The sequence below is a fragment of the Carcharhinus amblyrhynchos genome, unplaced genomic scaffold (genome assembly GCF_965287045.1).
Source record: "Carcharhinus amblyrhynchos unplaced genomic scaffold, sCarAmb.v2.hapA scaffold_90, whole genome shotgun sequence".
Lineage (NCBI taxonomy): Eukaryota > Metazoa > Chordata > Chondrichthyes > Carcharhiniformes > Carcharhinidae > Carcharhinus > Carcharhinus amblyrhynchos.
In genome coordinates, this window is record NW_027649830.1 from 513,489 (window position 1) to 526,152 (window position 12,664).

The 12,664-nt window shown below is 47.7% G+C and overlaps 2 protein-coding genes across 9 annotated transcripts in view; one reads left to right on the forward strand and one right to left on the reverse strand.

Annotated features, from left to right (window-relative positions):
* huwe1 (HECT, UBA and WWE domain containing E3 ubiquitin protein ligase 1) overlaps positions 1 to 12,664 on the forward strand; it is a 273,934-nt gene that overhangs the window by 37,807 nt on the left and 223,463 nt on the right. The window lies entirely within an intron of this gene.
* On the reverse strand, positions 1,466 to 3,986 carry LOC145338041 (uncharacterized). Its single transcript, XM_080182815.1, has one exon. The coding sequence runs from the start codon at positions 3,898 to 3,900 to the stop codon at positions 1,966 to 1,968; it is 1,935 nt and encodes a 644-aa protein (XP_080038941.1). The 5' UTR covers positions 3,901 to 3,986; the 3' UTR covers positions 1,466 to 1,965.

Genomic DNA, 12,664 nt, shown 5'->3' on the forward strand with positions numbered 1-12,664 from the left:
GTCCGTGCAGACTCGATGGGCCAAATGGCCTCTTTCCGTACTGTAGGGTTACTATGATGCTAAGGTGAACTGTTTGTGGCAGGAAGTGACTGCTGTGAGAAACAGTGAGGGACGGCAGAGCCTGAGAGGGGTAGGACAGCAGCAGGAATGGAAGCATGTTTTTGGTATAGGGGCAAGTGCACTCAGATATGCAGGTGCGAAAATTGTGTTATCGCTGCAAGTCAAAGGGACAAAGAACAACCCAGCACAGGAAACAGGCCCTTCGGCCCAACGAGCCCGCGCCGCCATTTCAACAAAGCATTTTCCTACACCTACCCTGCCCCGTGTGTATGTGAATGGTACCCCTAATGTAGCCAGATTCAGGGGAGAATAGTGTAGGGTCGATTTGGTAAAACCAATCAGCCTAAGAGCACATCTTTGGGGTGTGGGAGGAAACCGGGGCACCCGGAGGAAACCCACGCAACCACGGGGAGAATGCGCAAACTCCCACAGACACAGGCCCAAATCCATGTATCTGCACAGCTAGCAGTGATAGTCACTGAGCTGTTGCGGTGCCTGTCTGCTGGTCCAGGATTAAGCACACACAACGACACAAAGTACTAGGCCACTCTTGAAACCTCCAAGAGCAGCCCACGCACGACCCACCGTGTGCATGCCCCTCGTTTGACAACAAGGTGGACCGACACCTGTGGATTAAAAGAGACAAAAACATTAACATGTAATACTACATTTTCAGTGTCGTCCCGAGGCTCTGACCCTTTTTAATACCGTTTACTATAACCCTCCATCCCTGTTTCTCTCATGTGTCTATCTAAGTAAACCTTAAACAAGCCCAGCGTGCCTGCCTCCACCACCTTACTTGGTAACGCGTTCCATACCCCCACAACCCTCTGCATGAAAAACCTTCCTCTAGTATCCAAATTATACTTCTCCCCCCTCACCCTTAGATCGTGACCTCTCGTAATAGTTGTCCCCAATCTAGGGAAAAGCCTGCCACTGTTGACTCTATATATTCCCTTCATTATTTTATACACCTCTATCAGATCCCCCCTTAATCTCCGTCTTTCTAAGGAGAAGAGCCCCAGTTTTTCCAACCTTTCCTCGTAACTCAGTCCTTCCATGCCAGGCAACATCCTGGTAAACCTCCTCTGCACCCTCCCCTGGGTCTCCACGTCCTTCCGGTAGTAAGGTGACCAGAACTGGACTCCAAATGCGGCCTAAATGCGGTTCTGTACAACTGAAGCATTAGACAACAGCTCTTATACTCTATACCCCTTCCTATAAAGGCTAGCATTCCGTAAGCTTTCTTCACAACCTTCTCTACCTGTGTTGACACCTTCAGAGACTTGTGCACCTGCACTCCCAGGTCCCTCTGTATTTCTGTACTCTTAATGTGAGAAACGGTCAGATACTCACTTTATGATTCCCCCCCTTGAATCAAATACACGGATGAGTTCAGCTAACTGTCGGTTTATTCGATCTTGCAAGAAAGGGTGCCGTCCCGTGGGTACACACACCTTGCTTTACACAATCTTAGTTTATATACATTTTTCCTAGATAACAATAGGACAGCCCTCCTTTCTTTATTGGGTACCACTCCTTAATCTCTTTACTGAGTGATCTCCTCCCTTGTTGACATCCCATTAACTCTAATCCAATCACCCCTTTTAAGGCTTAAATCGTTTTACCTCTCATCAATTCAGCTAACTCTTTTTCATTGTCCCGTAAATTGCTTACCCATTTATTTTATATGGTGTAAATCTCTTTTAGGCTATGCTGAAGACCCCGAGCGCCTGCCAGTCTCATGTTTTTATTTTCTTCTTTTTCTGCGTGTTTCATCATCTGCTGGTCTTAGCGTTTAACCCCTCAGGTTACACTAACGGTTCTGTCATGGTTTCCGCCCCAGATGGCTTGACTCAAAAATTACACTACCGCTACCATCCCTCACAATCCCCCCTGTTTTTCTTACGCTTTGTAATTTTTGACATTCTTCTGGTGTTCCAGGCGTTCCAGCAGGTCGAGGGCCTGTTCATCCAGAGTTTTATCGCCTAAGAGGCTTATCCTCTCTTCCGTCTCTAAATTCATATTTATCACTTTTCCATTCAGGACATCCCCCCTAGTCAGGGCTGTTTCGATTAGCCGCTGAGCCAACCCCCGAACACAAGGGATGATACAACACCCTAGGGCGGCCAATACCCCTGCCGTTACCATGAAAGAGACAAGGACGGACATTACTACTCCTTTCCATTTGCCGAACCAAGCTTCCAACCACCCAGTGAGATCTAGGTCTGTACCCGAGTTCTCAGCTAGTTCATTAGCTAGGGTCGTTAGCCCTTCGAGGGCTCGGGTAATTGACCCATCGGGAGCTGTGTTATTTGGGATAAAGGTGCAGCATTCAGTTCCTATCATGACGCATACCCCCCCTTTCTCTGCTAGAATCATGTCCAGGGCTAGCCTGTTTTCCCAGGCCATTCTGCTGGTTGCGTCCAATTGTTCCGCTATCCCGCTTATCGCATTTCGGGTATAATTAACAAACCTCTGTTGATTATAATAGATATAGTTGATCCAATCTACATTCTTGTTGACAGTCACCCACCAGAACAGGGATTCAAATCCTGCTGCTATCTGGCTCCTGGCTTTGTACTCATCAGGGACCCCCCTAGGGACCCCTATGGCGTCCAAATATATTCGTTCATCAAAAGAACCCGGGAGGCTCCTTTTCCCTCGTTCTTTTCCACGGGGTCCCTGATGTTCGAATGCCAGGGTAAAGGGTACGGCCAATTGGATAAGTGCACAAGTGCCCTTCCATTTCTGAGGTAAAATGGGTCTCAAAGTCCTCCCTCCACAGTACCACCATAGATCAGCTCTAGGTACCTGGATTTGGGAGTAGTTTCCTCCCTCGGTGGTGTCGCTGACTTCCTTAACTGTTCCACACCTATCGAAGCTTCCCACTTCCTTGTCCAATCCATCCCCAGTCCGGGTGATACAGGTGTGATGTATCCCCGTTACTCCGGAAAAAGGGGGGGGTTGAGACGCCCTGTTCAGTTTGATTGGGGGAAATGTCAGGCTCAAGGAGCGACAAGTGGGGTCTCCCCAAGCCTCTCTGTTTTGATACAGTTTCACCATACACTCCATTTCAGCTGGTTCTTTATCCCATCCCAGCGGGAATGGGACCACCTGGGGAGTTGGCCGGCTACTGGTGCACGCATAACAGTTACCTTTTCCGACACTTTGTACTGTATATTTGACCCATTCTATCCAGGTGTTCGCTTCCCTGAATCCCGTTTCTATTTCAATGGTCTCTCTTAAATCCTTTACCTCCACTACCCTGACTTCTCCCGAGACTCCCCGGCTAGGGGCGGAGGAGTTCCTGGTTTCGGCATTTTTGACTGTAACCCGCACACAACACAGGGCCGCCCCCACCCTCCCTGTGTGTTCCTTGATCTTGACCCCAAAAACTTGTCCGTCGAGGCCCTCTGTCCCACCGTCGTCTGACTTTTTTATGGTGAGGTAGAGGGGGTTACATTGGTTTAGCTTACAGTCTCTGGGAAAGATCTTCCGTGGAACCAGTGATACTTTCTCGCGAATCCTTAACTTAACGTCCTCATTTAACCCCCCTACTTGACAAGATTCTACTTTCCCCTGTTCATTTTTAGTACACTTTGGGTTCTTATCGAAGACAAGTAATTCTATTTCCCTCCCCTGGTATCTCTTCTGCCCCGTAAGGTCGTCTTTGCAGGGTACCATTCGACAGAGGTCGATCTCAATTACCTGTGCCTGGGGTGATTGGATTATAGTAAGGGAGTACACTTGGGCCGCCTGCCCAGCACCTATGCCCCCATAGAGTAAACATATTATTAGTAACATCCCGCTATTGCCGTATATTGCCCAAATTGACATATCAAAAATCAAGTCCAATCAGTTCTTCGCGGTGTGGTGGCCAGGAGTAGGCACTTCTTCTGCTGGTTCTGGCACCGGTCCTTTCACTCGAGTGTAATGTGTCCAGCCTTTCTCAGCCGTGCGGATAGCCGTTTCCGTGGTCAGAAGTACTAAGTAGGGACCATCCCAGATCGGTTCTAAAGTCTGGAGTTTCCAGTTCTTGATTAGGACCCAATGCCCTGGCTTGATGGTGTGTATCGCAAACTCGAGAGGTGGTGTCTGTGCCAGGAGTCCCTGTTGGCGTAAATGAGATAGAGCAGACCCCAGGACCTCAACATATTTATGCACAAATACATCGCGGGACTCGAATGTGGGGAGTTCCCCTTTTGGCCCATTAAAGGGGAGACCGAACATTATTTCATATGGGGACACCCCCAAGTCCCGTCGTGGCTGCGTTCGTATTTGCAGCAAGGCAAGGGGAAGGCACTTGGTCCAGGGCAACCCGGTCTCTGTCCTGAGTTTTGTCAGCTGTTTTTTAATAGTCTGATTCATTCTTTCCACCTTGCCCGAGGACGGGGGATGCCAAGGGGTGTGGAAATCCCAGCTTACCCCCACTGCCCGCACTATGTTCTGTAGGACAGTGGACGTAAACTGGCTCCCCTGGTCTGAATCGATGGCCCGGGGGAGTCCGTATCGTGGGATAATTTGTTCGAGAAGGACCTTGCTAACCTGTGTCGCCGAGGCTATGGCGGTTGGGTACGCCTCAACCCACCCTGTCAAGTGGTCCACTATTACCAAAAGATATTTCAGGCGCCCTATGGGGGGGAGTTCGGTATAATCCACTTGGATATACTCGAAGGGCCTATAGGCTGGGCTTCTCCCTCCTTGCTTCGTATTCTGTCTCAGTCCTTTTTTATTTATCTTCCGACAAATTACACAATCTTTCGTGACTTGCTTAGCCACAGTGTATAAACCGGGATGTACGTACTGACGCAGAAATGCATCGCACATCGCCTGTGTCCCCCAGTGTCCTCCCCGATGGAGATGACTAATTATGTCTCTGGTCATCGGTCGGTTTAATAGTTGTCGACCATCGGGTAATGTCCATTTCCCTCTTTCATCTTTCTGACCCCCAAGTGGTTTTAGCTCGGCTTCTTCCTTTTCGCTAAATGCTGGTGTTTCTATTACTTCAGACACTTGGGGCACCCAGACCAAGCAGTCCACTATCTCCTCCTCCGTCCCTGCCAATTTTGCTTGTCCGTCCGCCAACTGGTTCCCCTTTGTCTCTATCCCATTGTCTCTCTGGTGTCCTTTTACATGGACCACAGCAATTTCCCGTGGCCCCAGCAGGTCTTTTAATATTTTAGTAACCAATTCCTCATGTATCAATTCTTTTCCCCTACTATTTATCATTCCTCTTTCCTTCCAAATTTTTCCAAAAGTGTGTACCACCCCGAACGCATACTTGGAGTCGGTGTAGATGGTCCCTATCAATCCCTCTAAGCCCTTGAGAGCCCGGTGTAGAGCATATAATTCACATGTCTGGGCAGACCAGACATTAGGCAGTCGCCCCCTTTCTACCAAATTCCAGCCAGCTTCACTAATGATCGCGTATCCATTATGCCTTTTTCCGTTTACCACCCGGGAGGATCCATCTATATACCATCGCTTTCCAGTGTGAAGAGGGGAGTCCCTTAGATCCTCCCTTACCTTACTCTGGAGATCTATTATGTCCGAACAGCAATGTTCGAGTCCCTCGCCTTCTTCCCCCTTCCAGAGGAATTCAGCTGGGTTCTGACAGGAATTGACCTCTATCTTAAGATCGTCCCGATCTAGCAAAATGGCCTCATACTTCAAGATTCTTGAGTCCGTCAGCCATCTTCCAGCCCTCTGATTTAAAATAGTCCTAACCTGGTGGGGGGTAATGACCGTCAAGGGTGCCCCAAATGTCAGCTTCCTACTTTCTTCCACCAATTTGGCCGTGGCAGCCACCGCCTGGACACATTCTGGCCAGCCTCGGGAAACTGGGTCCAGTATCTTTGATAAGAATGCCACTGGCTTCCTTTTTCCCCCCCAATCTTGGGTTAAAACTCCGAGGGCGGTTCCCTGTTTGGCATTTACAAAGAGTCTGAATGCCTTACTGAAATCTGGCAAGCTCAAGACTGGCGCGGTCATCAATTTCTGTTTCAGGGTCTCAATTAGTTCCTCCTCTTTCTCGTCCCACTGGATTTTGTTAGGAGCCCCCTCTACAAGTTTTAGGTACAGACCCTTGGTTAGGGGGGCATAGTCGTCTATCCATAATCGGCAATAACCTAAGAGTCCCAAAAACATTCGTAGCTCTCTCTTAGTTCCCGGGAGTCCCAGTTCAACTATTCCCCTCACCCTTTCCGGACTTATTCTCTTCTGTCCCTGGCTTATCAAGTGTCCCAGATACTTAACCTCTCTTTCTGCATATTGGAGCTTCTTCTGGCTCACCCTTAGTCCCTGTCCTGCCAAATAATTCAGAAGGGTATTTGTTCCCGCTACGACCTCCGCTTCTGTGGGTCCGGACAACAGGAGGTCATCCACATACTGTATGAGTTTTAGGGCTGGGGAAAGGATCAGTCCCTCTAATACCTGCTCTAAAATCTGACCAAACAAATTTGGCGATTCAGTGAACCCCTGAGGAAGCACTGTCCAGCGGTATTGCTGCTTCCTGCCCGTGTCAGGGTCCTCCCACTCGAAGGCGAATAAGTCTCTACTGGCCTCGTCCAACGGGCAGGCCCAGAAGGCGTCCTTTAAATCCACTACACTGAACCATTCATGTTCTGGGAGTATCCGCCCCAGTATAGTGTATGGGTTCGGCACCACCGGGTGTCGTACCTGTACAATCTTATTGATTTCCCTCAAGTCTTGGACCATTCTGTAACTGCCGTCAGACTTTCGGACTGGCAAAATGGGAGAGTTATATCTCGACATACATGGTTCCACCAGCCCATCACTTATCAGATCTTTCATCACTTCTTTCAGGCCCTGTCTCCCTTCCCGGGAGATAGGATACTGACGTATCTTGACAGAGGGGCTCTGGGGCTTAAGATCAATTTTTACAGGCTGAATCGAGAGTCGCCCTCTGTTTCCCTTGGCCGTCCATACTCTAGAGTCTATACCCGTGAGTCGGTCCTCGCTAAGGTATGACATAGTTACCACCAGGTCTTCGTCGTCCCCTACATTTATTCGGAGCCCGAAGCGGATTATCAGGTCCCGCCCCAACAGACCATAGGGGAGATGAGGGAGGTGGAGGAGCTCTGCTAAAAGCTCCTCTTCCTCCCATTGTAGTACCTGTGGTTCAAATAGTTTCGCCCTAAATACCCCTCCCTTTACTCCTGATATGTTCAACATTTTAGTTTGGTAATTGGCTCCTGTAGGATAGATTGGGATTGAGGATCTGCCTGCCCCCGTGTCGACTAAAAATGTAACATCCTCCTTTTGTGGACCCACCTTTAAATTTACCAGGGGTTCTTGGTAGGTCCTTTTTCCGATTCTCCCCTGACCCCTCTAATCAACCTCACATTCCATTTCATAAATCCCTTCTCGTTCCTTCTTAAATTCAGGACACTCTCTTTTGAAGTGTCCCGGTTTCCCACAGTGGTAACACCCGGCCACCCGGGGCCGGTCACCACCGTAAAATTCTCCTCGTCCTCTACCTCGGCCCCTCCTGGCCCCCCTTTCCTTCCAACCTCCCCTTGACCTTCCTCTACCTACTGTATATCCTTCATCCGTTATCCCGGTGGACTTACATACTTCCCTAACAGCTGCCACCATCATCTTTGCCTTCTGCTTTTCCTTTACAACCTCTCTCTGAACAAAGACCTTCTGCGCTTCCCGCAATAATTCCGCCATGTCCTTCCCACTCCAATCCTCAATCTTTTGTAGTTTTCTCTGGATATCTGGCCAGGATTTCGTTACAAAATTAATTTTTAGCATTCCCTTTCCAATTTCATCATCAGGATCGATTCCTGAATATTTGCGGACAGACTCCCTCAGTCTGTCTAAGAACATGCTGGGTGATTCATCTTTTCCTTGCCTAATATCAAATGCTTTTGCCACATTCTGCTGCTTGGGGACACATGTCTGGATCCCCCGAATTATAAGATTCCGGAGATCCGACATGTTTGTCCGCCCTTCCTGGGTATTATGATTCCAATTTGGATCCTCAAGAGGGTATTTTTGATCTCCCCTGAGTTGTTCTTGCTGTTGGTGATCCCTATCCCAAATTTCCATGGCCCTATTTCGGATCATAACTCCTTCATCGTAGTTGAATAATATGCTCATTATGGCCCGGAGTTCCCCCCAAGTATACATGCTTGGACCCAGGAATTGGTCAAGTTGTGTCGCTACCGCGACAGGGTCCTCTAGGAGAGGGGGCAACTCCTTCCTAAGTTGTCGGATGTCTGCCGAGTTAAGAGGCACCACCACGAACCCTGTCTCTCTTTGTCCGAAGGGAACCTCCCTGAGAGGGTGCATTTCCACCTCGGGCGCTGAAGCCCCATTATTCTGCTGTTGTTCCAGGGACTGTTTTATTACCAACCTCTCGGACCTCCGCAGACCCTCAACTGGGGGTCCGCCTCCTGTGCCGTTCTCAAGATTTATGAGATCTTCCCCTTGGGGCCCTTGGGCCCCATTATTATTTGGTTGATATGCAGGGGGTACATTTGGTACAGGAGGGGGTGGCGGCGGGAGGTTGTCAAGAGGGTCCCATTGCCCCGGTCTGCTCTGTGGGATCATTGGATACAGGGAGACTGGCTGCGGCGATCTACTCATCGCGCCCACCCAACAGGCAGCGTACTTACTTTCCTCGGGGTTAAAGGGTTGTTTACTATTAACATATAAATTTAATATCTGACAGACCCAATCCTCATCCGATCCATATTTTGGCCACAATACAGATGGTTTCCGGATTGGTTCCTTCGTCCACACAAAACAACAATATTTTATCATAACCTTCTTTTTTAAGTCTTTAGTCTTTCGGTCCCCATCCCAATTTTCTAACTGTATCCCCAGAGGACTGTCGGGGGGTATTCCCTTTTCATCATTATTATTTCCCGGTTTCCCATCCTTACTCTTGGACGGTTTACCTCCCATGGTTAGTCTTCAGTTGTCGTCTTGGACACAAGTTAATTTATTTGTGCCCTCAGATCAAACTGTCATAACCATAAAGTCGTCAAGGAAGAAAATGACTCTCACCCTTAATCAGCCGAATTCCCGGGAGAGAAATTTCTTACCTTGATCCGTGCACGGAGTTGTCCGACTTCTTCCAATGATGTGTATACCCCCTCACAGATTTCAGTCACAGTCCTAGCAGTCCTAGTGTATAGAAGTCATCCGTGTGATTTCCAGGGTCCAGAATTATCTCAACTGAGTGGTTTCAGATTCCCCTCCTCCCAGACCAAAACGACGTTTTTACGTGTAAATATACACTAGACGCGTCTTATTCCATCGATTTGGTCTAGTCGAGGGAAACCCCCGTTATAATTCCAGATCCCGGACGAGCCCCCAATTGTGAGAAACGGTCAGATACTCACTTTATGATTCCCCCCCTTGAATCAAATACACGGATGAGTTCAGCTAACTGTCGGTTTATTCGATCTTGCAAGAAAGGGTGCCGTCCCGTGGGTACACACACCTTGCTTTACACAATCTTAGTTTATATACATTTTTCCTAGATAACAATAGGACAGCCCTCCTTTCTTTATTGGGTACCACTCCTTAATCTCTTTACTGAGTGATCTCCTCCCTTGTTGACATCCCATTAACTCTAATCCAATCACCCCTTTTAAGGCTTAAATCGTTTTACCTCTCATCAATTCAGCTAACTCTTTTTCATTGTCCCGTAAATTGCTTACCCATTTATTTTATATGGTGTAAATCTCTTTTAGGCTATGCTGAAGACCCCGAGCGCCTGCCAGTCTCATGTTTTTATTTTCTTCTTTTTCTGCGTGTTTCATCATCTGCTGGTCTTAGCGTTTAACCCCTCAGGTTACACTAACGGTTCTGTCATGGTTTCCGCCCCAGATGGCTTGACTCAAAAATTACACTACCGCTACCATCCCTCACATTAATCGGTCTACCTTTTATCATGTAACTCCTCCCTGCATTATTCCTTCCAAAGTGCATCACCTCGCATTTGTCAGGATTAAATTCCATCTGCCATCTATCTGCCCAATATACCAACCTATCTATATCCTGCTGTGTCACCTGACAGTCTTCCTCAGTATCTGCCAATCCTGCCATCTTGGTGTCATCTGCAAACTTGCTGATCCCACCACGTACGCCCTCTTCCAAGTCATTTATACATACTACAAAGAGGAGAGGTCCCAGTACTGAGCCCTGCGGCACACCACTGGTGACTGGGTCATTTGTAGGTTTGGTGCAGGGCAAAGCAGCAGTGGTCTAGGATGTTTGGACCTCTACTGGAACAGGAAATGTGTTGTAGTACGCTCTTGAGCTTGGCCTGATTGAAGCCCCCAGCTACGATGAACAAGGCCTTGGGATGTTTCATCTCAAGGCTATTCATAGTTGTGTGTATTTCATCCAGCGCAATCTTTACGTCCACACAGGGTGGGATGTAAAGTGGTGGTAACGGAGATGAACTCGCATGGAAGGTAGAGGCGGCATTTTAGTATCAGGTATTCTAGGTCCTGGGAGCAGAAACTCGCCAGTGTTGCTAAGTCTAGGCATCACGAGGTGTTGATTAGGAGACAGACCCCCACCTTCCCTAGCTTTGCTTGAGGCCACTGTGTGGCCCATTCAATGGATTGAGAAATCCTCTGCTTGTAGGGTGCAGCCCGGTGAAGCAGGAGTGAGCCACATCTCTGTGAGACAGAGTACAGAGCAATCCCTCGGATCTCTTTGGGAAGTGAGTCTGGATTTAAGTCCATCTAGCTTGTTTTCCAGAGAATGGACGTTTGCCAGAAGTAAGTTGGGGAGGGGGGCTTTGGGACTGCATTGTTTCACTCTCATATTTTCCACCTTCCGGGAGTGACTGCTTCTTTATGGGCCTGGGAGACGGTGAGACTAGTATGTGGTGTGTGCAGGAAGGATGCCCCTGATGGTGGGGAGTCCAGAACCAGGGGTCACAATCTAAGGAAACAGGGAAAACCATTAAGAAAGCAATGAGGAGAAATGTCTTCACCCCGAGAGTGGTCAGGCTGTGGATTTCACTAACACAAAATGCAGTTGAGGCCAAAACATTGTATGTTTTCAAGAAGAAGTTAGATGTATCTCTGGGGTGAAGGAGGAGGCAGGTTACTGAGTTAAACTCTCAGCCATGATCATACTGAATGGCACAGCAAGCTCAAATAGTATTCTACATTTCCATGCAACACGGGGAGAAAAGGGAACTTTCCACTGGAATAAAATGAAAATAGGAAGTGCTGGAAAAACTCAGCAGGTTCTGGCAGTGTCTGTGGTAAGAGAAAGTTTTACCGCTCCCCGCCCTCTTCCGAACAAGAGTCACATTGGGCTCGAAAGGTTAACTCTGTTTTCTCTCTCCACAGATGCTCCCAGACCTGCTGAGTTTTTGGAGGTCTTTGTTTTCATTTTAAACCTGCAGCACCCACTGTTTTGCCTTTTATTTTCTCTCTCGCCACATTTTTCTGTATTGTTACCCCCTCGAACCCAGCACCCGGAAATTGGGTTTTGGTAGATTTTATGCTGGATGCCCAGTTTAAGGATGGGGTAGAGGGCTGAATGCTGGATTGATCATATTTGTGGCCGTAACTGTTAGTGTCAGTATAGATCCAGTCATGGAACTGTTCATGTCAGTTCTTTCAGGGATGTGCTGAGACAGTTTAAAATTGAAAGGTCCTCCACAGTGTTGTTGTCGATGGTATTTTCATGGTAGTGCAATGCTTGACTGCTTACTAATGGCATCTTCATAAACCTTTAATTAAAAGAGAAGTGTTTAGCTGTTTCTAGTCATGATCCCAGCTTGTAGAGATTTGGTGAATAGATATTTTAAAATAACCTGCCTCAGTGTCTGCCAGCAGGCTTGGATGTGAAGAAATTGCATTTTGTTTGAGATTTTAAGGAGCACCTAATTTTCAGCAAGAGAGTACTTATGTGTCCCGTTTACTTTTCCCCATCTTGTACAATCAGGCATATTTTTAAGGCCAGCTCCAAAGCATGAAAGGCAGTGACCAACATGAGCATTATTTGAACGTGAAGTTGGTATGTTGAGGGGTGACAGTTTAGGGGGATGGGCAGGGAATTGCTCTCTCGTCTACCTTGTGCCATTCACAAGCCTAAAATTCGCATCGTGAGTGTTAATGTTGTACCAAGTTTCCTGCCACATCAGGCATGGCATGGAGCATGACTATTACTTCCTGTTGTTATTTGCACCATCTGCCCCCACCCCCCAGCACTGGCGCTGAATGTCCTTTGATCTTTTATTTTGCCAGTACATGTTGCTCTCATGGTTTGGGCTTAACGTAGTTGCATTGACCTCTCAGCAGTGTGTGTGTTTTTTTTAAATTAAATAATGAAATGCTATTGATTTCCTTGATGCTGAGGCTGATGTGTGGTTGTGTGCCGGTTGTATCAGCAATTATTCAAAACAAAGTGGGTACTTAGTAAGATTTAATGTCTCTGCTGATGGTGCTTTCCCACTGAAAGTGGCCTCATATTTTAGTTCCAGCAGTTTTACAACTACTAAACAAGCATTTGATACACATGGTGTGTCGCTCGGGGCGTGGCGCCTGTGCCGATCTATTTCTTTATTCAAGAAGAAGCTTCAAAGTGGATTTTA

Coding starts and splice junctions, on each gene's coding strand:
- LOC145338041 (XM_080182815.1), bottom strand. CDS start 3,900: ATGTCAATTTGGGCAATATACGGCAATAGCGGGATGTTACTAATAATA.